This window comes from Rana temporaria, chromosome 3 (genome assembly GCF_905171775.1).
Source record: "Rana temporaria chromosome 3, aRanTem1.1, whole genome shotgun sequence".
Taxonomy (NCBI): Eukaryota; Metazoa; Chordata; class Amphibia; order Anura; family Ranidae; genus Rana; species Rana temporaria.
In genome coordinates this window covers 41,252,034-41,280,022 of record NC_053491.1, presented here as the reverse complement: position 1 = coordinate 41,280,022, position 27,989 = coordinate 41,252,034, and the positions used below count along the sequence as shown (strand labels likewise).

Here is a 27,989-nt window from a genome sequence, read left to right as displayed (position 1 = left end):
GTAAAACACACATCAAACGCATGTAAATGTGCAAGGAAAAACATGCAGTAGATGTGAATGGGCACTTTGTAAATCAACCCCAAGGTTTCTGCAATATATTATACACAAAGAACTGGACAGTTAATACATTTCTGAAGATAAATGAAATGAGAGACCTGATCACAGACTGTTCACAAGAATAAGTGCAAAATAATATTGCAAATACCATATAATTAGAGCATCATTGGTTGAGAAACTATGAAAACCTTAACCTAAGATGGCTGTGTGCCATCTAATATATATAGGGATATTTGGAATTTAGCAGTATTATTAAACTTAACAGAGCAAAGGAGTATATGGTACAGCAGAGAGCATCAGGCCTAACCACACTCTTCAAAATGAAGTTGCGTCTAAAGGATAGCAAGTAGAAGATTCTGTCCGCCCCATACCCCAAGTTTTCTGATTTTCTTTTGGACAACCTCTGTAGTCATAGATCAGTTTCGTATATGGGAGCGTTTTATTAAAGTGGAAATGAAGGCAATTTTTTGTTCTCATTTGGCATACAGTAAGGGAGGGTTGTAACCCCTGACAGTTTTTTTTTTATCTGTGTTACATTAGGGAGATTTCCCTCCACTTCATAGCCAAAACTGGAAATTAGAGCAAATCCATCCAAAGTTAGGGAATTCCTATTTTCACAAGGGTCACCAGAATTAATGGCTCCATTGGAAGATTTTCCCTCTATTACAGTTCTGTTTAATGATGGAGGACAGTGGCATAATAACACTCTGGCAACTGCTGTTCTATGTGGCACAATGCTAGTCTATATCAGACTACTCATTCTTTTCCACACCAACATACAGAAGGGCGACCCCAATGTCAGAAGGATTCCTTCTATAGGAGTAGCTTAAACACACAGCAATAAGAAAAGTCAAGATTCTAAGCACCTTAAATACAGGGCCACCACAACCATCACAAAAAATATTATTATAGCTGGGCACCTTTAGATATGGGCTGACATACCAACCCCAAAATTTGGAATTTTCCTTTACTTTCACCATGATAATGGTCACCAGGACATCTTCCCAATGGGGAAGGGCACAGGCAGCAATAAAAATCTGACGGGTGTTCTAATCCCTCTCCACTTTATCCAATATTACAATTTCCTTTAGTTATACTTTAGTCTTCATTTTCTATTGCTGTAAGGTAGGCAACCCAGTTTGAATTCTTCAGTTTCTTGCCCGCCAGCTGTCACTTTTTTAGGTCAGAACTAATGAGACCATCAAGACTTGTGACTGTTTCTGTGTAGGAAGTTGGTAAATAAGTGTCTGTTCCCTGCAGATTGGAATATGGCTATACAGTGAAATTCACACATCAGATGATATGTTGAAGGCAAAGATTAAAATGAAATTGGATTCTGTACCAGACAGGTTAAAGGGGTGGTTCCCCCTAAAACAAATTTCTAACAATACATTCGTAAGACTGCTTACACTGCGGGTAGGCTGGCTTTTGTTTTGTTTTTTTAGTACATACCTCGATATCGCCGTTTCGTCCCTTGGCGGTGGGCGTTCCTAGTTGATTGACGTTCCTCCTACTGGCACATACGTGACGTCACAACTTTCCGAAAGAAGCCGAACGTCGCTGCGCAGGCGCCGTATAGAGCCGACTCTATACGGCGCCTGCGCAATGACGTTCGGCTTCTGTCGGAAAGTCGTGACGCGCAGTATGCGCCCGTCGGAGGAACGTCAATCAACTAGGAACGCCCACCGCCAAGGGACGAAACGGCGATATCGAGGTATGTACTAAAAAAACAAAACAAAAGCCAGCCTACCCGCAGTGTAAGCAGTCTTACGAATGTATTGTTAGAAATTTGTTTTAGGGGGAACCACCCCTTTAATAGCACCAAAGAAAGTGCCAAAACCTAGTACTCAGGGATGCAGCATTTCTATATGTGGATTTAATTCCTAAGTAATACCGATACATATGTATCCTACTTACCTGAATAACCAATTGTTGAGTGTGAGTGGAATGAGGGGGTATTGGTCAATCAGTTTCTGATACCAACCAGTACTTCAGTTTGAGTTCAAGTGAATTTAGGTCGTCAACGTTTCGTTTTCTCATTAGGTTGTAAAGCTTAAAGGACAAGTACTCTCGGTGATGTATCGCTTCCACACAAAGACCCGAGACTGGATGTTACTTCGCACCAGCAGCTTCACTTTCCAGAATCCATATTCTGATGAGATTGAATACATTATTTGTACAAATACCAATGTGAAGTAAGTATACAAGTAGACAAGGTAGGGTTTTTTAGAAGAACTGTAAAAAGGATGGGACTGTCCATGTAAGCCAAATAAATCTTTCATTATTCTCTACAAGCGTTAAAAAGGAACTTTACTCTCTCAATCACATCGAACATCAAGTATTTTCAATCTTTTTGCTGCTAGGCTTAGATATTGTTATATGTACTTGTTTTATGTTTTTTTTTAGATTTTTTTTTTTTCCATTTTTTGCTTTCTGGTTTCTGGCCTAGGCCAAAATGATTAAAACATCTCAGAAGTTTTAATGGGAATTGTATTTCTTTCATCTGGAGGAGAGGAGAAGGGAATTTCTCAGCTAAGCAAATCCTCCTGCCTGCAGGTTACAAACACTAGTGGGTGGTTTTCAGTGTGATTCCTCAACAAAATAAAACATGGAGACATGGCTGGATGGGGGAGTTTGTTTTGAATAATGAAAATAAATCACAGGAAAAATTTCACAGGAAAAATTGATCTGTACAACTTCTCACAATCCTAGACAAAAGACAACCATGTCCACAAAGAGGCTGCCATATTCATGTATATGACAGCATCTAGGTTCACAAAGATAATTAAATGGCAGCCATAATCAATAGTCAATTTTTATACATTTCAACACACATTATCGCACAAAAGTGAGTACACCCCTCACATGTTTGTAAATATTTTATTATATCTTTTCATGTGACCACACTGAAAAAATGACACTTTGCTACAATGTAAAAGTAGGGAGTGTACAGCTTTCTGCTGCCTCAAGACAGTTTTGTGAGGGAGTCAATCATTATATCTGTATGTTGGTGTGTAAGGGCACCAAAGAATGAGGAATGAGAAATGTAGTAATCCATATCTGATATTATTTCATTAAAATGACATGAAATATGCAAACACCTTTTAAAGACCCCATTACTTAGGGCTTTGAAGATTGGGATGCAGCTAAGGATCACTATGTGTCTGAGCTCAATGTGTATGTCTGTTTAATGATGGAGGACAGTGGCATCATGGCAACTGGTGTTCTATGTGGCACAATGCTAGTCTATCTCAGAGTACTCAATCTTTTCCACACCAACATACAGAAGGGCTACCCCAATGTCAGAGGGCTTCCTTCTATAGGAGCAGTTGAAACACACAGAAATAAGAAAAGTCAAGATTCTGAACAACTTAAATACAGGGCCACCACAACCATCACAAAAAATATCATTGTATCTGGGCACTTTTAGATATGGGCTAACATACCAATTTTCAATTTTCCTGGGTGATCACAAGAAGGAAAGTGACTGCTCATAATGGCCTTAAAGAATCTCCAAGATAACGATGTTCTTGGCTGAGACTGGAAATTCTGATTTTCAACTCATTTGTAGAATGCCTCATTAGAGACCAGATCTTTCTAATAAGCAACTTGGCATTTGGACAGTGTATGCTAATGCTACAATTTTGTCCTGGTATTTTGGACTGTGAGTGAAAATAATAACTCTTTCCAGCCAATGTTTTTGTGGAGAAGTCTTCATTAGAAACCAAATATTTCTCAGAATAGATCCATTGGCAGTCTAACTGAATGCACCCTTTAACCTTTTCAGCAACCCTTATTGTCTGCCTCTAAAACTTGACATACAAACACAGACTTGGTTAGAAATTCTTAAACAGTATTTTTATTTTCTTATAAAATGACACTTCGGTCAGACTACTAAATATATGTCTAATATACATTAATGTAAATTTGACCAGCCACTCTTGTGACATTGCTAGTCAGAAAGATCAATCTGCTACTCCCTAGGTTGGATTTACTGCTTCTTGGGCCAGCTCACTAAAGGTGATGTGCTAATTCACTGTCCATTGAAGAAGTAGAAAGATGATGACACTGGTTAATCAGGAAACACATACGTTACCTGCCGGACTGTGCAGTGTGGAATATATATATATATATATATATATTAGTATGTACCCTCTAGTATCCACCCCTTCCTCCCTTAATAGTAATCGGGTAAAACACAGTTAACATATTGTTATTTAGTAACTCTAAATTATTGCAAATTTTTGAATCCTTTAAAGAAGTGGTTCTCAACCTTTCTAGTGTTGTGATCCCCTTGCTAAAATTTCCCAAGTTGTGGGGACCCCTAACAGTAGAAATTTCATAGCATTGGTTGTCGGCACCCAAGGCAAGACAAGTAATTTGCGCCCTTAACCCACGGACATTTAGGACTCCCTGAGTCCCTTCCACTTGTAGAATATTAAAACTCTTCTGGTAAATTTTAGGATGTACCACTCTATGTTCTCCTTAGTTCCCTTTTATCCCTCTGTCTTAATTTCTTGTTTTTTTCCCCCTTCATCCCTCTCTCTAGCTGTTTTTCCTGTTCTTTCTCTTATTCTTTCTCTTCCTTTTTTTCTTTGTTCTTCCCCCTCTTTTCCTCTCCCTTCCATGTATTCTCTATTTTTATTCCATCTCTTACTCCTTGGAGGGGGGGGGGGGGAGAGAAAGAGTTGGGATGAGTGGCAGTGCTGGAGGGAGTTATGATCGGCCAACTTAGGTGCTCTTGATCAAGATCATCTGCTGATCTGTGAACTGTAGTGGGGACTTTTAATGGCAGCTCTAATCACAGGTAGTATTACTCACTGTGTCTCCAGCTCTGTGGTGTCTCGCCACAGTGACACCTATGCCGAAATCAGGAGATAGGGTCTTCTCCAGCCTCTCACACTTCACATTTCTCACCAGTCAGCTGACCTCTAGTGTCTGCCCCACAGCCATGCTGTGAACTGAATGGGCAGCCACAGGCTCCAGGGACTGCCCTGCTGGGCGGTTGCGAAAAGGCTGTGAGTGCTGCGGGCTTCAGGAACAGCCCAGCATTCAGTGACCCCTGGCAAATTGTCATTTGACCCCGAGGGGGGTCCCGACCCCTGGTTGAGAATCACTGCTTTAAAGGGTACATTTACTTTTAGAGAAGACCTGTACACCATATGCTGCAGTAGCAGCTTTAGAACCTGTAATCATAATGCTTGCATTGGCGAGTGGTCATTGGTCAGCAACGCCATATGACCACACTGATCGATTGGAATCTCTTCCAAGCATTCTTCTAAATTTAAAGCAGAAGAGAAGCCAGCCATCCGGAATACTCCTCTTGTTATTCTTTCTTGGCTACATGACATAAATCTAGTATTAAAACTAACACATTTTGGCTATTGCAGCCTTCCTTTACCCTTAATCTTACCCTAAAGCTGCCATTGCTGAAGTGTTCTTTGAAAATGTTAGTAGCTTGGTTGTTTTGCTTGTTCACTTGCTGTCCCGCTGGCCTCAAACAAATATGACAATAATGCCGCGTACACGCGACCGTTATTCATGTCATGGAAAAAAACAATGTTTTTCTCGACGTGATTCCCCTCAAGCCTGCCTTGCATACACACGTTTGTGAAAAAAAATGCTTGAACAAAGCACGGTGACGTACAACACGTACGACGGACCCCCCAGCCCGCACCACGTTCCATATCCACAAACACACACCCCTGTCGCCAGCTCACTCACCCTGTGCTGACAAGTGGAGGAGGCTGCTTAATCCCCCAGGCTCCTCCTTGTCCCGGTGGTGGCGGCTTTATCCCCCAGGCTCCTCCGTGTCCCGGAATTCCCATGCTTCTCCTCGAACGTACATCTCCTCCCTCCACCTCATAGACCAATAGGATGGCTTCTCCTTTTGGCCAATCGGGAAACGGGTCTGACTCTAATCATGTGCTTCAAACCCCCCCCCCCATTGGAATGCAATGTGTCCGGCGCCCGCATGGACAGGGGATGTGGTGTCCGTGCACCCCTAATGGACGGGCCAACGCTGACTCAGCACTCTAATCTAGTCAGGCTCTACTACTACTTGTGTTGACAGGAAACATCTTGACTGGAAGAGAAAGTAGAGTGATAAATTGTCAGTATTCTGCTCCCTCTAAAGCACAGGTGGGCAAACTACGGCCCGCGGGCCGTATACGGCCCGGCGGACCTTTTAATCTGGCCCCCCGAGCGCTGACTAACAAGCAGGGGCGTCGGGAGGCCTGGGCTTGGGTCCCCGAAAAGCCCCGAGTCTCGGCATGCAGGCTCTCTATTGTGAGCCCCGAGCCAAGCGGCGACCGCCGGTAACGATCTGTTCCCGAGCGCCGCCGAACCAAGTCCTGTCGAGTACGGCTGAGTGCCATAGCAGCAGGTCCCGCCTTCTGGAGCCTGTGATGGACGTCCCACTGCTCCAATACCGCGCCGCAGGACGTGTGACGTCCATCACAGGCGCCGCAGGCGGGATTTACAAATACTCAGCGCTCGGGCGGGCGGCTCTCCTTTCCTCAGGCTCCTCGGCTCTCCTACCCCCTACCCTCCAGGCTCCAGTCCTGATTTCTGCTACCCGCTCCTCCACTGATGCCGGAATGCCCCCCTCGGGGGTCCAGCCAGTAGCCCGGGCCTCCCGACACCCCTGCAAATGTATAGAAGAAATCTATAAAATCACAGGTAGATTGTGCAGTTCTACTTCTTGTCTGTTCCCTTTTTTCATGTTGTGCACAGTATCAAAGGCCAAATGCATTATCAACAGCACTTTACTGAGAATAAGAGAGTACATTTTCATAAAAGCAATGTATGTCCTCATTTCAGACCTCTATAAAGCTGCAGTAGCTTCCTATTTTTCTAGTGAGCTTCCTTATAGGAACAAGTGGGAAACTGACTGTGATGCACAGTTTACTCCAGAAGATTGGGATATACTGTAATGCTGAGTTGTGAGCATTCATATGTTTACATACACAAAATGCGATAAGAGAAGCTGCAAATGTCCAGAGTCCCTTGTTTTCTTTTGATCAGCACATCCACATGTTTCCTTAGACAGCCAGTTGTGAACAATACAATCCTCATGCTTGGAAGTAAAATTATGTTTGTTATAGCTGGAAGCAAGTGCATCTTCTGGAAGGAGCATAAAAGAATGCAAATCTTTTTTTAATTTTTCGATTCACATTAAAGTGGTCCTTCAGCTTCTTCACCAATATACAAAGAAAGAAATACATTGCATAAAAGTTACTCGTACCAGTTGTCCAACAATAATATTTACTGCTTTTTATAAAGAAATACAATTGATTTTATGCAGTATTGAGTTTAGCCTTTTGGCCCGGCCCTCCAAAATATTTTTAGTTTCTCATGTGGCCCCATCGAAAAAATAATTGCCCACCCCTGCTCTAAAGCATCCAATCAGAGGGCTGAGGTGTGTTCTTGACCAAGCTGTGCTGCGCAGATTGAGAATCTGGTTTCTTGGTCTGCCAAGGGCCTGCCTAGGCCGCCAGACTTGCTGAATAAAATAAATCTTTGAGCTAGAAAAATAGTTCCAATGCTGGCTTTATTAAGCAACTTACCTGAAGTTCATCTTTCTGCACCTACATCACATAATGAGGATGTCTGCAGATGCAATAAGGAGACATCCTTCACCTTCCTGCTGCTCCGCTTTCTGATTGCAACATGAATCCGACTCCCATTGTCCTGTCTGAATTTTTGGGGCATCCGGCTGTTACTGTCAAGCTGAGGGGGTAACTGAACAACCCAGCCCTGTATTCAGCTTTCTTCTATCTTACACTAATCTAAAAACATTTGCAGTACAATTTTTTTGTGTCTGTTCTATAATTTTGCAACTTTTCGATTAACTGAAGATTTATATTAACATGGATTATAAGTAGATGAAAGTGGAAAAAATGTATTTCATATGGATAGTTAATAATACAACTGCAGTGTATAACTAATGCCGGAATCAGACAGTCAGAGAAGAAACTGCTGTTTGTTTCTTCCTTTTAATAAAGCATGTGTACACTTCAAGCCTGCAGTATTTCCGCAGCTGTTTCTGTGTCCTTAGGCAGGTCCAGCAGCAGCAGGCAGAGCTGGAGGTTCATCCAAGGGACAGCTTATCCTCCTATGACCTGTCACAGGTGGGTATCTGAGACACGTATTCCTCTCTTCCTGGCATCTGGCTGTGCACTCAGCTTGTATTCATTGTGTGTCATTACAGGTGCCTGTACCAAACCTTGCAGGGAACGTTCATGAAGGAGGCAAGCCTGTGGTTGATAAGAACGATCCTCTCTTTTCTCAGGACCGGGACCCACGGTTTGCTGAGATGTTTGCTGGAATCACAGCCTGTAAGTTGACATTACCCCTCGCCTGCATCCCAGTATAAACGTATAGGTCCACTCTGTGAACTCTAAAGCTAGCCATACACATGTATATCTAAATGTGACAAATTCCTCCATCCACACGAAACACTGCAGATGGACAGATCGCCCTCTGCAGCCACTCTGTGATGACAGCTTTCCCCACTGGCTGTTAGGTCTCATTCGCATGGGTCATACTACTACATCGTACACCCATGAAAGGCTTTGTTTGCCTGGAAATGCACAGGTGTTCAGTGCATCCCCATGCATGCAGTTCCATTGATGTCAACTGGGATACAGCAGCTGTATGGACACAGCCGCTGCTTCCCATTTGAAATCTGTATGGATGCAGTTGCATACAGGTACATGTCCTTGAACTCACACTGTGTTTGGGGCCGCAATGATTGATATCAATGGGACTGCCTGCACGGGGATGAATGGAACACCTTTGCATCCCCATGTGGGTAAACACGGCCTCGCACGGGCATACATCGTAGTACACCCATGTGAACAAGACCTTAAGATATCCGAACAGTACCTGTATCTGATTGGGTGAAGATGCTGTTCAGCTGAACGTTTATCTTGTAGCTCCTTTGATTTGTCAGGCAGGAGTGTGCCAACAGGGTCACCCACTTATGATGAACCAATCAAAGTTCATTCAATGTATGGCCAGCTTTAATATAATTAGATTTGTGTCTGGTTCACCAGGAACCGGCGAAGTTTGAACAATGCATAGACCGCTTTAATATATTTTCTGTCACTTCCGTCACAACACCTCCTTGCCTAAAAACAATCAGAGTTAATTTTCTCAGTCTTCAGCCTGATACAATTAGTCTGCTTACTTTCAACATTTTATAGCATCTTAAAAGGGATTATGTGATCTCATATACCTATCAGGTTCAGATCAGGACAGGTTAGAGCGTAGAATTGCATTGATAGACCCCAGGGATCCCAGAGATGTGTGTTTTCAATAAGTATTTAGGTATGTTTGTAAATGCTAGGCCGGGGTCACAGGCAACGTCTTCACTGAGAAGGAATGTAATGTTAACATATTCAAGGTGCCTTCTTCTAGTCTGCCTGTCGCCATCAGCACATTTATAGGGGTAACCAGGGCCTGCGTCTCTAGTAGAATTAATCTCAGCGTCTGCAGGAGATCCAAGGTCATGTAAAATATTTATATGCCGTTTGTGAGGTTAAACGGGTGGTTAATGTGGATTTTTTTTTTATGACTTTGGAGAAAGGGAGTGGATTTATCGTATAGGAATTTCTGTGTGTTTGTGATTGTCTCTGTATGTTATGCCTAAATGTCTAGCGTGATTATGATCTGTTTCAGCCTGGTGTAGCAGCTTTGCTGATGTGTGATGAATGAGCAGTGTAATCGTTTCTGAATGTATGCCATATTTCAACTTGGTTTTCATTTCTTTTTTCTTTAAGCGGAGAAGAAAATGTTGTCAGCAGCAGGCAGCGGGACGCAGCAGTTGTATTCAACAGGCAGTCCTTTCCAGCCTGGGCACACTGGCAAGTCTTTTAGGTATCAGGCCCACTCTTTTGTCCTCAATGGAGCATACAGATATTATTTCTATATAATATACGATATACTGTATATATGACCTATATAATTACTTTTGACTTAGCTCATGGGGAATGTATAGTGGATTTGTTAAAAATGTATTCATTATCATTAGGAACGAAAAAAAATGTTTTTAATAGGTTGATAATAAATATAGCATAGTATGTAGGATCAGGAAGTAATTTTTTTTTTAACCCCGCTGGATCTAATTGGACCATGCTTTATTGTTTTGTTTTTTTGACTGACACCGGATCAGCTGTAGGTGTAGGATTATATTTATGGAGGTTTTCTATTTATTTCTTTTCTTTCGGTCGTATTAGGTGGGCTTGTATCTTTTTTCAACACAAATGTGTAACTATTTTGGCTCATTTTGCAGTCTCTACTTTACTTTTTGTTCTTGGATATAATGCCTGTTGTTTACAGAGCTCAGTAACTAAAGCCGAAATTTACACACACAAATTAGTGACTTATTCACTTATCGAATAGCTTAGTCTGAAGTTTCAGTCAAAGAAGCTAATCTTCAAAACAGGGAACATGTGCCATGCTGTCTTTTTAGCTAACCCATAGTACTGTGGAAGTCATTTGTAATGTATTATAGTCTTGATATTGTGTATAATATAGCAGGGCTCAAAATTTCAAGTCCTGAGCTACTAGCCAGGCCTTAAGAGTATGCAATGCATACTAGCACATTATGCTTTTTTTTTTTTTTTTTTTTTCTGGTTTACTACCACTTTAGGTAAATATTTTAATTTTAAGCAAATATATTAAATATAGCATTAAAAAAAATAAAACCAATGAATGACACTTTCACTGATTTAGGATGCAGAGAGACTTATGGTGGAGCACAACACTGGACAAGGGAGTGGGAGCTGCCAAAGTTAACTTTTCCTATTAACAAGCTGGTGATTGGTTGCTAAGCGGTCAGAGCAACCAATCACAAGCTTGTTAATAGGAAAATGTTATTTTGTCACGCCCAACCCCCCTCCTCGCCCCGCCTTGCCCCCACCTCATCTAGTTTTTTTCCGACTCCCGCTCTATGCCAGGCCCTGCTATGAGAATGATAGGTGGCGGAGGCTGGGAGGAGAATCGGATCCCATTCAACCCCGCCTGCCAGAGGCTCCACACTCGCCCTCAGCTTATTTCCACTAGCCTAATGCGAGCAGGCGAGTGGAAATTTGGAGGGCTGTATTATAGTAAATATTATAGTATAATTAACCTAAATTTTAAAAATCCTACCTCCACTTTTCTGCCTTTGCAAGTTGTCTAAATATTACTGTGTAGTTTATTAGACTCACTGTTCTGGCACCACCCCCCCCCCTCCTTTGTAATACAGTCTGTGGTTGAGGACACTGGTGATGTGGAGTGTGACTGTTACTTATATATGCCAGCATAGAGCACTGGAGGGAAAGGCTGGAAGTAACATTTACATTGAGAGGAATAGGAATTTTAGGGCAAAAATCATTCATAAATGATAACATTATCCACGTACTTTCTGCTGCAGCTCTGTGAAGGAAAACAACTCAGACGGGTGTCTAGCTTCATGGGAACACCACTAAGCATCACAAACAACACTATGGGGGTTATTTACTAAAACTGGAAAGTGCAAAATCTGCATAGAAACCAATCAGTTTACAGGTTTTATTGCCAAAGCTTCACTGAACAAGCTGAAAAATAAAGCTGATTGGCTTTCATGCAAGTGCACCAGATTCTGTGATTCTACCCCTATGTCACTTCCTGGAGTGATGGGGCTAGCTTTCCCTGTTCACACTTGCCGCCAATATACGTCACTTCCAGACATTACATCAATACAATCAGGCTGGGAGAAAACATCTATAGGCATTGCAGACACATGATACCTAAAATTTCAAAGCTAAAAGGGTACAAATAAATATACATTTAAAATGTAACAATTTACTTATGTGGAGGTATATGATTCATTGAGCGTAAGTTACAACACGCCTTTGCTTCTACTTTAATGCTCATGCTTGTTCTTTCTTTATAATTGGTATGATCTAATCAGTAACTCAAACAGGGGCTGCTTGCGGCCTAGTTGATTAACTATAGATCAAAAGAGGGGGGGGGGGAGGGGGAGTTTGTTTGGGATTTTTGAGGCACTGATATACAACAATATAAAAAGTAGTATAAATATTTATTTAACAGATTATACAAAAAATATACAAAGCATTTGGGACAAACCCCACTAATCAGATAGATCAGAAGACCGTTGGTCTGATCGGTGGAGTCGTGGTCTCGACCGGTTTCGCAGTATACAACTGCTTCTTCAGGAGAAATGTCTACAAGTATACAAATAAAATATAATAAAGCAACAAGCAATTGTGTACAATACTTTGATAAGAAAGAAAGATACATAGGGTCAATATTGTGCTTTTGTAGGAGAGTCACAAGACTACTCACCTTGGTGCCAGAGTGATCATGGAAAAAAGCTCGGGCAAGAAAACCCCCTAGGGCGCACGTGGGGGATGATAAGGACAGGCTCTGGTGGAAAAGGTTAATAAGTTATTCCTAATGGTTAATATACTTAGGGACGGTTGTGCAGGGATAAGCCGGGATAAAAAACCGTGAAGGGAAGGGAAAATTGGGACAAAAATTGTCCCAATTTTCCCTTCCCTTCACGGTTTTTTATCCCGGCTTATCCCTGCACAACCGTCCCTAAGTATATTAACCATTAGGAATAACTTATTAACCTTTTCCACCAGAGCCTGTCCTTATCATCCCCCACGTGCGCCCTAGGGGGTTTTCTTGCCCGAGCTTTTTTCCATGATCACTCTGGCACCAAGGTGAGTAGTCTTGTGACTCTCCTACAAAAGCACAATATTGACCCTATGTATCTTTCTTTCTTATCAAAGTATTGTACACAATTGCTTGTTGCTTTATTATATTTTATTTGTATACTTGTAGACATTTCTCCTGAAGAAGCAGTTGTATACTGCGAAACCGGTCGAGACCACGACTCCACCGATCAGACCAACGGTCTTCTGATCTATCTGATTAGTGGGGTTTGTCCCAAATGCTTTGTATATTTTTTGTATAATCTGTTAAATAAATATTTATACTACTTTTTATATTGTTGTATATCAGTGCCTCAAAAATCCCAAACAAACTCCCCCCCCCCCCCCCCCCCCCTCTTTTGATCTATAGTTAATCAACTAGGCCGCAAGCAGCCCCTGTTTGAGTTACTGATTAGATCATACCAATTATAATCAATAGGGATGTTGGCACATTTTATTGATATTACTATCAAAAACTAAAAGAGGCAATACTCGCACTTTCTACTTGTTCTTTCTTTACCTGCTTTCCTTTATTACAGCTCTTCGGTGGTTCATGTGACGGGCGTTAATGAGATTCAGTCTCCAACTGGCACAAGCCAAAACCTTACCCAGATATCCCGTCAGCTAAATGCTGGACAGGTCTGGACAGGAAGCCGTCCCCCTTTTCAAGGACAGGTATTGTGAAACCAAAATATCAGCATTGTGTGTCTAAAGGGTGTGAGGCACTTTGATGAATATATATTTATGTTTTTCACAGCAAATCACATCTCAGTCTGGCAAAGCTCAGTCTTCTCCATTTGGCATTGGAACAAGCCACACATACACATCTGACCCAGCAACATATAGCCCATTATCCAGTCCAGCCACGTCATCTCCCAGTGGAAATGCTTACTCCAGCCTTGGGGGAAGAAATGCAGCATTCAGTAAGTTTATATTATTCTTCTTGTATCAAACTAGATTTAGCATTAGATTAACATAACACTGTCAAAATGACAGCGAGTGTCATCAAACAAGACTTCTCATTTCACTGCTGTCAATGTTAAAGCTCAATTAGAGACAAAGATAAACTGCATTGAAGATGGCAGACCATCCCCTACCAATGAGACCTCAGGTTAGTGCTTACCTTGATGTTTATGGTTGAAGAGGTAAGGAGATTGTTAGCACTGAGCGTTATGAATTACTGCTATGCAGATTGGTCGCATGCAGGAGTTCTTATAATTTTGTTCCCTCACACATTACAAAGAAGACAGGGAATTGGGTCCAACTTTGATGGCTGCTTGGCAAAGAAGTTTTAGGTCTGTGATTTGGGTAATGAGGTTGGGGCACTCAGCTTAGCTGGGGTCTTAGACCCCTTTCACACTGGGGCGGTTTTCAGGCGCTATTGTGCTAAAAATAGCACCTGCAAACCGACCTAAAACAGAGGCTGCTGTTTTTCTAGTGTGAAAGCCCGAGGGCTTTCACACTGGAGTCCTGCTAGCCGCATTTTTGGAGTGGTGAAATCAATGGGACAGCGCGGCTATTTTAACCCTTTCTCGGCCGCTAGCGTGGGGTAAAACCGCCCCGCTAGCGGCCAAATAGCGCCGCAAAATTAGCGGTAAACCGACACTAAAAATAGCTTTACCGCCACCGCACCTCCCGCCCCAGTGTGAAAGGGGCCTTAGGCAGAGCCTTTAGCTTCATTGTGAAAAAATGATCTAGGACATGTTCATGCTACCAGTTTTACATAGATGACTGTGGAGTCTCTGGAGTACTTGAGAGCAATGACCAGCCGGCATTGATTTAAGGCATGACATTTTCCACTCTTTATTTGTTGTTTAAAGTGCATTTAAAACCTAACAATTAACTTTTCTTATCCGTCCCCTTTTAGTCTGTTAAATATACAATTTTTATTTTTATTTGTCCACCCGACCGTTTTCCAGCGTACAAATGTTTCTTAGCATGCTAAGAAACATGTCCGCTGGAAGCCTGTCCGTCGGACATGTTCGGTCTCACCGGACATGTCCGCTCTGCCGTCATCCCTCGCATGCGTCAAAGTGATTCGACGCATGCGTGGAAGCATTTACCTTCCAGGGCCGCGCGCGTCATCGTCGTGGCACGTCACCGCGTATCGTGTCCGGCCGGATTTCTGTATGATGGTGTGTACAACCATCATACAGAAATCTCCGAGCGGACATGTCCGCTGAAAACGGTCCGGCGGACCGTTTTCAGCGGACTGTCCGGTCGTCTGTACGCCGCCTTGGAGGTGTGTTTGGGGACGTTATCATGTTGGAATACTGCCCTGCGGCTCAGTCTCCAAAGAGAGGGGATCATGCTCTGCTTCAGTATGTCACAGTACATGTTGGCATTCATGGTTCCCTCAATAAACTGTAGCTCCCCAGTGCAGACAGCACTCATGTAGCCCCAGACATGACACTCCCACCACCATGCTTGACTGTAGACAAGACACACTTGTCTTTGTACTCCTCACCTGGTTGCCACCACACACGCTTGACACCATCTGAACAAAATTAGTTTATCCTGGTCTCATCAGACCACAGGACATGGTTTCAGTAATCCAGTATTAACACATGGATGTGTCAGTAGGGCAGTGGACAGTGTCAGTAGAGCAGTGGACAGTGTCAGTAGAGCAGTGGACAGTGTCAGTAGAGCAGTGGACAGTGTCAGTAGAGCAGTGGACAGTGTCAGTAGAGCAGTGGACAGTGTCCGTTAGTAGGGCAGTGGACGGTGTCAGTAGAGTGGTGGACAATGCCAGTAGGGCAGAGATTGGTGTCAGTCAGTAGAGCAGTGGATGGTGTCAGTAGGTCAGAGGTCGGTGACAGTTGTTTTTTTTATTATTATTTATAATTTTTTTACAATTAGATTTATTTATTTTTTTACAATATTACTTTTTGTTATTTTTTTACTATTATTTTAGGAGCCACATTGGGGGGCTTTCATTAAATAATAGGGGTTTAAACAGACTGATGTTTTACCCTGTGCGCACGCCTATGGCTGATAGCTTTCTTTACACTCTGCTTGGGCTGCATACTTATAAGTTACACTATTTCCAGTTCTCTGTGTGGACTAGAAAACACATCTTCCTATGTTACAGAGAAAGAGGTGTTTTTGAGCCCTGTCCTAGGTGTTTCTCTAAAGTTCACTGAGTGTTGTCACCTTAGGACAGGAAATATATTACTGGCAGGATCACCAGGCAAACAACAGTCTAAAAAACTAAATATATATTTTTGTTCTTAGACTTAGATCTACTTTAACATGTGATTACCTGCGCGTGCCAAACTCTCCTGCACTCAAGTTATTTGGGCTCAGCTCAAGTGGCATTTATTAGGCATTTCTACCCCTAGAGTGCCCACACCAGTTAAAGAAGTATAGCGTGGTTTGATGATTGTACAGTTGTTGTCCTGTGGGTGAGCTAGGTTCTGCCTGAGGAGATATAACACAGAGTGGGATAGAAAATCACTATAAGGATTTCTGTTCCAGCAGATGTTCTGTGAACAGAAGTGGCCTAAACTAAAATCAGAGTTGAACTCTTTTTTTTTTTTATACTCTTTTTTTTTTTTTATTGACGAAGATGTCAGATAATGTTACAATAATCACAGCGCTCAACAGGAGCGAATTTAACCCTCCTGGCGGTATTCCTGAGTCTGGCTCGGGGTAAGATTTTTATACCAGAATCAGTATCCCCGAGACATACTCGGGCTCGTCACGCTGCAGCAAGAGACAAAGTTACTTACCTTGTCCCTGGATCCAGCGATGCCGCCGCGCTGTGTGAGCGAGCGGGACCTCACTCGATTCACACAGTGTCCTCCTGTGCCGCCGATCTCCGTTCCCTGCGACGTTACGATGCACGGGGGCGGAGAACGGCGCCAAATTCAAAAAGGTAAACAAACACATTACATACAGTATACTGTAATCTTATAGATTACAGTACTGTATGTAAAAAATACACACACCCCTTGTCCCTAGTGGTCTGCCCAGTGCCCTACATGTTCTTTTATATAATAAAAACTGTTCTTTCTGCCTGCAAACTGTAGATTGTCCAAAAGTGTCCCTTTATGTCAAAAATGGTTTTAGAGCAGCTAGAAAACAGCGATAATGAATTATAATCACTTGCAGAATTGTGCGATTGCGATTTGTGGGAAAATTTGTCATAAAAAAATTTAAGTGAGTTATTCCTAAGAATTACAGGCCTACAGTATAAAACGCCAAATTTCCTTGCAAATAATGGTACCGCTTTCAGCACCTTTTTTTCTGAAATAATCATACCGCCAGGGAGGTTAAAACAAATTTTGGTTCACAGATATGAAGAGTTGGACTCTTTTAGGGCTGGTTCACACTGCAAAAACACACTCCAGATCGGTTCCAGATGCGTTTTGGATGTGTTCCATTTTTTTTTGTGTTGTGCATTTCCGGATACATTCCAGGTGCTTTTTTTCCGTTTTCCTTTTGTCACTGTACTGGTGTCCAGTGCGATTATGATGTGTTTCAGTGCTCTCTGGTGCATTTTTGATGCATTTTACCACGTTCCAGTACAGTCTGGTGCAGAAAAAATGCAGTATGTTCTACTTTTTTTTTCCGGAACTGGAACGCCTTTGAACTGATCACCCTTGTGTGAACTAAGCCATTGGAAACAGTGTAACCTACTTTCCATGCATTTTTGATACAGAAAAAAATTGGACTGCATATGGTGTGAACTGGCCCTTAGGAACACATTAAAAACACACATGCAGAAATGCATCTAGAACGGATCTGGAGTGTGTTGTTGTGGTGTGATACAGCCCTTCGATCATAATATTAAATGATGAGAGGAGTGCATGTCGAAGAGCACAAGACTATAATATTCCAGTGATACTTTATCATTATCAAGTTTAGATTGTGTATATAGATAGCCATGTATGATAAGTTGTTTTTGATCTGTAGCAAAATTCCTCAAATGTTTTTTAATCTGTCATCCTGTGTGACAAGAGAATCCTAATTACAGTTTCTGTTATTAAAACCCACGAGTTTTACATCTCTAGTGCTATTTGTTAAAGATTTCAATATGCTGCATAAGAAAGTAAATTCAGTTCTTACAATGTGCAGTAAAATGTAATATAACAATACAACTTTCCTCTTTTTTTTTTTTTTAGCTGAAACGGGTCAAAGCAGCAGCCAGTTCCAAGGCCGTGCATCAGAAGTGTGGTCTCAGTGGCAGAGCCAGCATCATAATCAACAGAGCAATGATCAACATTCCCATCAACAACCAGGCCAAGCTGAGGTCTTCCAGGTGCTGTACATCTATGTATCTTTGCATTGATCAGTGTCTGTAGGAAATATACCAAACCATCAGTAAATAGACAGTAAAGTCAGAGATTGCATAAAATTGTTATGTTATGCTATGCCATAATAGCATATTTTGAATCCTGCAGATACAATTAAAATGCTACTCGATACTACCTGCATAGATCGCTTCAGTAGACCAAGCTTGTACAGAACGTTGTACAACTCCTTGCCAGACCCACATTACATGGTTCTTGAAAACACACAATCAGAGCAAGGAATTTGTTTTAAGGGCATACATGTGTAGTAACAACCCAAGGAGAAAGATGTGGGAGATCTTTTCCTTTAAAATATTATGAAACAGCTGCAGTAATTCATTTGTACACATCATAAGAGGCTATAAACAGAAGATAACCATTGAAATCTCAAGCACAAGCAGTTTAAAAATAGATTTCATATTTAAAAGGTCACATAGCTAAAGCCAAAAAACAGACACATTTTCCCTATTGAATACCTCATGCTTCCAGTCAGGTGTGTTTTCTGGTTAGACAGCAAAATTAACCATAATCGGAATATTTACATATAGCAAATAAGCAAACCAGTTTTCTTTCTCATACATTGAGGGAGCTAGGCTGGGCACCGTCGAAAACAAAAAAAGAATAAGCCAGCCCAGGATAACCCTTTCTACAACCAGCATGCCTCAGTATTTGCTAGGGTCCTAGGACATCTCAGCTCTACTGGGAAAAGTCTTAAAACGCAAGTTCACCTGAAATTTATTTTTTTTACATTAGATTGAGGCTCATTTTGTCAAGGGGAATCGGGTAGTTTTTTTTAAATCGAAGCAGTACTTACCGTTTTAGAGAGCGATCTTCTCCGCCGCTTCCGGGTATGGTCTTCGGGACTGGGTGTTCCTATTTGATTGACAGGCTTCCGGCGGTCGCATACATCGCGTCACGAGTACCCGAAAGAAGCGCTCTATACGGCGCCTGCGCCCCGACATTGGCTACTTTCGGAAAATCGTGACGCGATGTATGCGACCGTCGGAAGCCTGTCGGAAGCCTGTCAATCAAATAGGAACGCCCAGTCCCGCAGCCCATACCCGGAAACGGCGGAGAAGATCGCTCTCTAAAATGGTAAGTACTGCTTCGATTTAAAAAAACAACCCGATTCCCCTTGACAAAATGAGCATCAATGTAATATTAAAAATTTACTTTTCGGTATTTTTGCTAGCTTTTTCTCTTTATTTTTTTGCATCAATTAAGATTCTTCTTGACATCACTGCTAGAGCTGGTCTCCACAATTGCAGCTATACAGAGTAGCCTATCCTCAGCTTGACTTTGGAGTGCCATGCTCAGACCCTGTGAAATGTAAAGAAAGTCTCCGGCGCTTGCCAGGTGTGTGCACTAGATGAATGTGTATCTAAAGTAAGTAGAAATACGAAGTTGCTGCTCAAATCTATAAAGTGAACATACACAATAAGCAAATAAAAAGAAAAAAGGTGATGAGCGCAACCTCTAAAGTGCCTGTGCTAAAAGGATGAACTAACACAATAAATATCAAAACACTTAAAAGTGACCAAGTGCATAAGTGTAAACCTGTAAGAGAGTAAAATACCCTAAATAAATCAATAAAGATAATGTGAAATCCAATATCTGTACCAAAAATGATGACAACGATGAGTAACAAAAATGAAACAGATCAGTGAATGAAAATCAAATTGGGTGAATTCAAAACGAAGTGTAAAATGTAAAGTGTAAAAACTCCTTGAATTCTTGTGAATGAACAATCCTTCCAGACCGTAGTCTTCCTTATATATGGGCTCACATCTCCCTAGTTGCTGTCCTCGAGGAAACGGTGGAAAACTATCGTTTGTGGCACTGTATGCTGGATAATACAGGTATAAGGCTCTTCTTTTGTGGTCGTGAGGTAAGCGCTCTGTGAGCCCATATATAAGGAAGAACACTTTCTGGAACATTTAGGATTGTTCATTCACAAGAATTTTTATTGAATCAAGGACTTTTTACACTTTGATTTGAATTCACCCAATTGGATTTTCATTCACTGATCTGTTTAATTTTTGTTACTCATCGTTGTCATCATTTTTGGTACAGATATTGGATTTCACATTATCCTTATTGATTTATTTAGGGTATTTTACTCTTACAGGTTTACACTTATGCACTTGGTCACTTTTAAGTGTTTTGATATTTATTGTGTTAGTTCATCCTTTTAGCACAGGCACTTTAGAGGTTGCGCTCATCACATTTTTTCTTTTTACATGCTCAGACCCTGCTGGACTGGACATGGACGTGCAGATTTCCCTGGAAGTGACCTTCAGAAATTGGATCTCACATAAGGAACTGTGCATACTCTGTTTTGAAAAGTTAGCTGTATAGTGCTTTCTAGGTCCAGAGCCATCACCATCTTTCTGGGGCTCTCTACCTCTAGTCTATCCCCTGCTACTCAAGTTCTCTCATAGTGTATGCACATTGTTGGTCACTCCTGTGGAGATTTCAGTCAACATGGACTCTAGGGGATATTGTCTTCCTGATAGTTCAAATGTCTCTGAAATTCTCATATTCTACAGAAAGCAGCTCTGGAGGCCTTTCATCAACAATAGGTAGCTTGAACCTGCATGGTTCTGTGGTAGTGTAATTCAGGGTTTTATTGCTGTTCGGCCCCTTTCCTTTGGTCAGTGAGAGTTCAGACTCTCACCTGTTGCAGGAGAATTGTGTGTCAAGAGGTCATCTTTGCTGAGATGCTGCCCTTACTCCAGTCTCTTCCTAGACTATCCTGAACCCTTTCCTTTCACTGTTGTGGATCAGATTTCTAAGAAGGCAAAACAATTTTACCCTGAGGAGCAGGTAGTTCCTGACTTGGTGGTTCAGTCAGCTGGGCTGGGGAGGGTCTCTATTTCCTCTTTCTGAATGGTCAGAGAACGTCTTATTTCTTGGACTACATTCTGGAGTTCCAGGATAGATGGTCCCTTCCATTTCAAGTCCAGAGAAATATTCTCAATGCACACATTCCCGGAGATGGCTGTAAAGTAGGTGGGTGCTGTTATGACAACTGGCTGGAAACCACACAGAATAGGAAATATGTCACCAGGGATCTCTGAAAAAAATGTCTAAGAATTTTATGAAAGGATCACACCATAATGTAGAACAGTGGCATTTCGGGGCCATGCAGGACCCCTCACAGGCCTGAAAAAGGAATCTTGACTGGCCCCAAAATGTTGCTGTTTTTTACCTTGTGATGATCACATTTAATAAAACTCTTGGACATTTTTCAGAGATCCTTGGGGTGCTGGTGACATGTCTCCTATCTTCCTACTTCAAGAGTTCATATCTTGGACGAGTCTCCTGACAGATAATGGTGGACCAAGTTGCAGGGTTGATGTGCTTTTACCACAAGGGGGAACAGGAAGTCTTGATGTGGCAAGAATGGTAGCTTGAATCTTGGCTTGGACACAACTTTGTGCTCCAATCCTTTCCCTTCTGGTTTTTCTAAGTGCAGTTTTCGAGGGGTCATTTCCCAACTGCCTATTTCCTGTTGTGAGTACGTCAGGGAAAGACTCCACAATACTCTGGGCTGTGTGCAGGTGGAACAAGTTAGTGGTCCAGGGGCTGTGTGGGATCTGAACACCCAGATAGAGGTCCCTCCTTCTTGTTTGTTTCACAGGCTCAAGAGGTAGACCTCTCTGGGGATATTCCATGCTTGCTTTCTACTCAAGCAAAATGTTCTTGCTGTCCTGATAAATCTCCTGACCTTTGCTTCTTGAAATCTGAGGTGTCATTGGATCAGGGAAGTGAGAAGCAGCTCTAATCTGTGACTCTTTAAGTTTCTAGGCTCAAGAGGTAGACCTCTCTGGTGATCTTCCATGCTTGCTTTCTACTCAAGCAAAATGTTATTTTTAGGCAGGATAGTCAGCACATTTCCCCCTCAAGGTTTTGCCACAGAGCGCCTCTTTGCTGATGAGTGTGTGTTGAGCTTGACCCTCAGTTCTTTCAGTTGCTGTCCTTTTTTGTAAGTAAGGAAGTCTGCCTTCCATTCCCTGCCTACCCTTGTATGGGAACTTCTCATGCTCTTTCCACTATTACCTACTATTGCTTATGCTGACTTTGTGGGACTGATACTTGGTTCAATGGGAGTCATTCTCAGTGTTCTTCCTAGATAGTTCTCTCTTTTTCTAGTTGAAGAGTTAAATGTTTGCTTTGACAGCCATTCTAGACATAGAGTTCCTTATCCCTAGGGGTTCCTTATGGAATCAAGTAAGTTAAGATTTGAGCCCTTTTCTATTTAGACCAGATCTGCTATTCCTTTTACTAGGACATTACTTTTTAATGTTGTTGTTCCACTCTTCTTGCTGAATCAGGTTGATCCGCTCACTCTTATGGTCTATAGTTTGTGTCTCTCACCCATGTTGAAACATTCCCCACTGGTTATACAACAGTTTGCATGTGGTGTTTTGGTAGTTCAATTGAAGTTCTCTATCTTTCTTTCCTGGTCTTGATCTTCGTCTTACCAGGCAGGAAGATTTGGCCTCATCCAGTACCAGCTTTGGCCATTGGTCCTTCAGACACCTCTTGAGCTGAAAGAAGTCCCCAGTTTTTATTGCTTTGGGCCTGTTGGTGGTTGTTTGCGGTTGCAAATACCTTAGTTGGACTGCATTTGGAAATCCCAACAGTGACTTCCTGTGTCCTTCAATGGATGAGAAAAAAAATAGACTCATTGTACTGTGTCCATTGAGGGACACAGGTCCCACACCTTTGTGTTTATTAATATTCTTGTGGTACTGCTTGCTACCAAGGCATGCCATTTGTGTAAAGGATTATCCTTAGCTGGTCTACAATTTTTGGGTTTGTCAGTGTCCAGTCCACTTGTAAGCAGCAGTATACCCTGGCAGTTAATGATTTCCTGTGTCCCTCAATGAACTCCAAGAAATGTATGTTAGGTTAAGTGCAAAAATCCTATTTTCCTTGGTAACAACTATATTATTTTGATTTTCTCCATATGTTTTTGGGGCAGTCATGTTCTAGGCAGATATTCACACATATTTATGAGCATGTAAACAGCTTCTTGACTGGCATGGGTTGTATTATCTGTTCTCTTAGAAATATGCCATTGGCAGTTGAATTTTTCTCAGTACTTATCACAAACAATTTGGTGTAATAGCTTTTGTAATGGAATGTTACACACAGATGAAAATGAAAACTTGGATTTTCTCAGAAAACATTTGTGTCATCTAAACTAACACTGATAATCATTTGTAATCAGGCTCCAGTATAAGTTTACAGTTCTATGAAAGAGACTCAATTTAATGTGTAGACTTAAAAGGGTATATTTACTAAAGGCAAATATGCTGGGCACTCTGCAAGTTGCTCCAGAGCTTAGTAAATGAGCAGAAGCTCTGCTCTGCTGACTTCCATCAACCAATCATGTGCAAGCAAAACATTTTTTTCCCTTGCATGTTATTGTAAATTCTTTGTAAAAAATGAAGCTTTGCCTCATTCACTAAGCTCTTGCAAAGTGTACAATCTATTTGCCTTTAGTAAATGAAACCCCACAGTTTTTTATAGTCAAAACATTTTTATTTTGTTTTGAATAGAGTAGGAAAGAATTAGAACCCTCGTTGGGTTGTTTTTGTTGTCTGTGTACCTGTTGGGCAGATTCACCCTCTCTATGTGCCCTGTTGCCCATTGTCACTGGCACAGAAAATAAATTGGAAATCCAAAGTTTCACAGGAACAGAAAAGGCAGAAAATACCCATTGATACCCAAAATCAAGTGAGCTCGTAACTACACATGCTCCATTCCTCTACTGACTGTTATCTGTTGGCAGTGTTCCCAGATATAATATAAAGTACAGAAAACCCCGCCACTACAAGGCTGGGTTCACACTTATGCCGGATGCAGCTCACATCAGGGGTCCGGTGCGTCCCTGTTCTCTGTTTTAGGGATGAATCAGGCCCAAATTTTTGCCTGAATTTGGATCTGAAACGGAACCAAAGATGTACAAGACCCCTGTGCAATTTGCTCCGCAGCCGGTCAGGAGATGTGTGAACAGGCTCAATTGAGAGCCTGTCACCATCTCCTGTAATGCGACTTAAATGCGTGGAAACCCGCACCCAATTCACATAAGTGTTAACCCAGCCTTATGCCCTGGACACATGATCGGTTCATCCGATGAAAACAGTCTGATGGATTTTTCCATCAGATATCCGATGAAGCTGACTTTCATCAGTCGTGCCTACACACCATCGGTTAAAAATCCGATCGTGTCAGAACACGGTGACGTAAAACACAACGACGTGCTGAGAAAAATTAAGTTCAATGCTTCCGAGCATGCGTCGACTTGATTCTGAGCATGCGTGGATTTTTAACCGATGGACGTTTTTTAACCATCAGATAATTTTAAAACAAGTTCCTAGTTTTTAAACGGATGGATAAAAAAACGATGGGGCCCACACACGATCGGTTCGTCTGATGAAAACGGTCCATCAGACCGTTTTCATCAGACAAACCGATCGTGTGTACGCGGCATTAGTGTATCTATAGCCAAAATGATTTTTTTAAAGTAGCAGGGAATGAATGGAACCTCCATTTTCCTGCCGTCTGTGTCCTCCTTTGGTATATTCACATTCTCTATTTCTTCTGGTGACTATTGTCACTGGGACCGAAAATTATGGAGAATCCAACATTTTACAATGGTTACCAGATCAGAAAGAGAAGAGAAATATTTTAAAGACACATGTTTCAGTGCCAACTAGGAGAGGATTTCCCCTCAACTTGGTGAGATTTCCTCTTACTTCCTGTTTTGCAGGACCAGAAGTAAAGGGAAATCTCCAACATGGGACACACACAGCAAAAAAATAAATAAAGGTTTTCACCCTTCCCTAAGACTGTAATACAGGTATTTGCTCCCACTTCCAGGGAAAGATCACTGTAGTGACCTACGCTACGTCCGGTGCCTACTTCGCCCCCCAACCCCCCCCCCCGCTGTCTTCTGGGAGACACACAGTGGGATCGCGCAGCGCGACTCGCGCATACGCAGTAGGGAACCAGGAAGTCAGGCCGCAAGGTTTCACTTCCTGATTCCCTTACCGAAGATGACTGCACCTCCATCCGAGAGCCGAGGGACAAATCGGCTTCGGGACCCGACATCGTGGGCGCCCTGGACAGGTAAGTGTCTATATATTAAAAGTCAGCAGCTGCTGTATTTGTAGCTGCTGACTTTTATTTTTTATTTTTTTCGGCGGAACTCCTCTTTAATTGAGCTTGAGTTATCATTTCAGTCATCTTCAGTGCTGACTTTAGATTTTGTAGAGCGCTTTTTATCTTTGGTCATACATTGGCCAAGGGTAATAAAGAGATGCTGGGGATTCAGATTGTCTCCTTTTACAGTAAGTGACTTGTGTAGCAGGCAAACTCTAACTAAAGCCAGCCATTGATGGCTTGAATCTCGGTCAGTTCAGCAGGGGTTGGCGGAGATTTGATCCATCTCTGGGCAGGTTGGTTGTACCCAAGTCGATCCGGGAAGGCTTCCTGCCAGAAGAACACAGTAGCGCTCCACTCATGGTAAAAGGAAAGAAAATTGAATCATCGATTGCTTGCCTTAGCACTCAGAAAGTTAATAAAATGGCCAGTCTGTATGTTTAGAGAACAGAAGCAGGTAATCATAACAACCTAATTTCTTTGCCATAATTCTTGCAATGCATACAACTGACTAGCACAAGGATTTTCTTCTCAACTAACATATTTTACTTCAATAGACATTTATGTTTTGTAACTGGCTGTCACAACAATAGTGAAAACTAGTAATTCATGTGTAAATCTTGTTTTTCCCCAGGACATGCTCCCTATGTCTGGAGACCCCACTCAAGGAACTGGTAATTATAACATTGAGGACTTTGCAGACCTTGGGATGTTTCCTCCTTTTTCTGAGTAAAGTGGTGAAGAGCGCGACCCTTCTGTGTGTTACTCATCTCCGTATCATATCTGTACAGAAAGACAGAATCCTCCAGACTGCCGTCTACTCGCCACAATCATCTGCACCATCTGTCTCTCAGTCCTTTATGTATTCTCATCTCTGACTAGCTGGGAGATGATTGTGAGTCCAGCATATCCTTCACTGCCTCAGACTCCAAGTCTCCCATATCTTTATTTTAGACTGCTCTCCTGACAGCAGAACGTAAACAAGGTTTGGAAAGGAATGATGATTGATTGTTACACAGAAACTGCTTAAATACTTTATAGATGGAAAACAATCTCCATATAACGAAGGCTTCTCATTACATTTGACTTCTCAATGTGCAGGGAGCACTTGGCAATCTCCTCTCTATTACACAACAGTGAAAAACAATTCAAGATGATTTGTGTTTGTCTCTCACCTTGCCATGGCATACTCAACATCTTTATATTGTGTCTTCTATTGTCTTTGAAAACGCTAAATCTGCAGAGGACTGGGCAGCATCTTTGTGGCTGTGACCATTTTCACTTACTGTCGAGCTGTCATGTTAATGTGAACTGTGTATTTTGTACTATTACTACTGAATGTCATGTACTAATATTAGATGCATAGTCTTACTATGCTGGATTTTGCTAATGTCATTTCATTAAAAGTGACACCAGCGCTTTGTGTTGTGTGTAAATTATTCAGATGCTAAAACAGATTAGACAGAAGCCAGTCTCTGTTGATTAACTGCAATTAATAGCTATAAAATAGTATTTCTGCTGTAAGTTAGTTCTGAGGTTTTTTTTCAGCACAGAACTCTCGTTTAAGTCCTGTAGCTCCCTGATCCTTTTCTAAAACCTTAATGCCGCGTACACACGGTCGTTTTTCGGCATGGAAAAAAATGTCATTTTTCAGCATGTCCAAAAAACAATGGGCCAAATTCTCAAAAGAGATACGCAGGCGGAACTGCTGTTCAGCCTGCTTATCTCTGTGCCTAACTTTGGAAACGATCCTCAAAAGGCTTTTTCCAAAGTTAGGCAGAAGATCTGACATGTGTAAGACACTTACACGGTCAGATCTTAGGATGCAGTACCGCATCCGCCGCTGGGGGCATTTCTCATTGAAATGCCGCTTTGAGTATGCAAATGAGGACTTAAGCAGATCCACAAAGCATTTCAGCATTGTGATTTCTGCGTAAGTTCCGATTTGCTTGCGCAAAACTAGGGCTGGTTTTACAATGTGGAAAATTAGTCACACCATGTAAAAGCCCATTCAAGCGACGGCATTTGGTATGCATTCCCGAGGGAGAACTCCACGGCAATTTGTAATATCAAAACCGGCATGGGTTCCCCCCCCAGGAGCATACCAGGCCCTTAGGTCTGGTATGGGTTGTAAGGAGACCCCCCCTACACCGAAAATTCGACGTAGGGGGTCCCCCTACAATCCATACCAGACCCGTATCCAAAGCACGCTACCCGGCCGGTCAGGAAAGGGAGTGGGGACGAGCGAGCGCCCCCCCCCCTCCTGAGCCGTGCCAGGCCGCATGCCCTCAACATGGGGGGGTTGGGTGCTCTGGGGCAGGGGGGCGCACTGCGGGCCCCCCCACCCCAGAGCACCCTGTCCCCATGTTGATGAGGACAGGACCTCTTCCCGACAACCCTTGCCGTTGGTTGTCGGGGTCTGCGGGCGGGGGCTTATCGGAATCTGGGAGTCCCCTCAAATAAGGGGGCCCCCAGATACCGGCCCCCCACCCTAAGTGAATGGATATGGGGTACATCGTACCCCTACCCATTCACCTGGAGGCAAAAAGTAAAAGTTATTAAACACACAACACAAGGGTTTTTAAAATAATTTATTAGTCTGCTCCGGAGGCCCCCCTGTCTTCTTTAGCTCTAATACCAGGGGGGGCTTCTTCTTCCGCTCTCCGGGGGTCTTCTCCGCTCTCCGGGGGGGGCTTCTTCTTCCACTCTCCGGGGGGGGGTCTTCTCCGCTCTCCAGGGGGTCTTCTTCTAT

At 42.4% G+C, this 27,989-nt stretch overlaps 1 protein-coding gene across 3 annotated transcripts in view; it reads left to right on the top strand.

Moving 5' to 3' along the window:
* The window catches only part of ARNT2 (aryl hydrocarbon receptor nuclear translocator 2), a 191,989-nt gene extending 165,334 nt beyond the window's left edge, over positions 1-26,655 (top strand). For all 3 annotated transcript variants that reach the window (XM_040342429.1, XM_040342428.1, XM_040342430.1), the window contains 8 exons: positions 2,101-2,252; positions 8,117-8,189; positions 8,270-8,396; positions 9,843-9,939; positions 13,307-13,442; positions 13,525-13,690; positions 17,894-18,030; positions 25,872-26,655. In XM_040342429.1, the coding sequence (XP_040198363.1) occupies positions 2,101-2,252; positions 8,117-8,189; positions 8,270-8,396; positions 9,843-9,939; positions 13,307-13,442; positions 13,525-13,690; positions 17,894-18,030; positions 25,872-25,970 (987 nt within the window). In that variant the 3' untranslated portion in view covers positions 25,971-26,655. The remainder of the gene's footprint in view (positions 1-2,100; positions 2,253-8,116; positions 8,190-8,269; positions 8,397-9,842; positions 9,940-13,306; positions 13,443-13,524; positions 13,691-17,893; positions 18,031-25,871) is intronic.
* Positions 26,656-27,989: the final 1,334 nt, after the last annotated feature.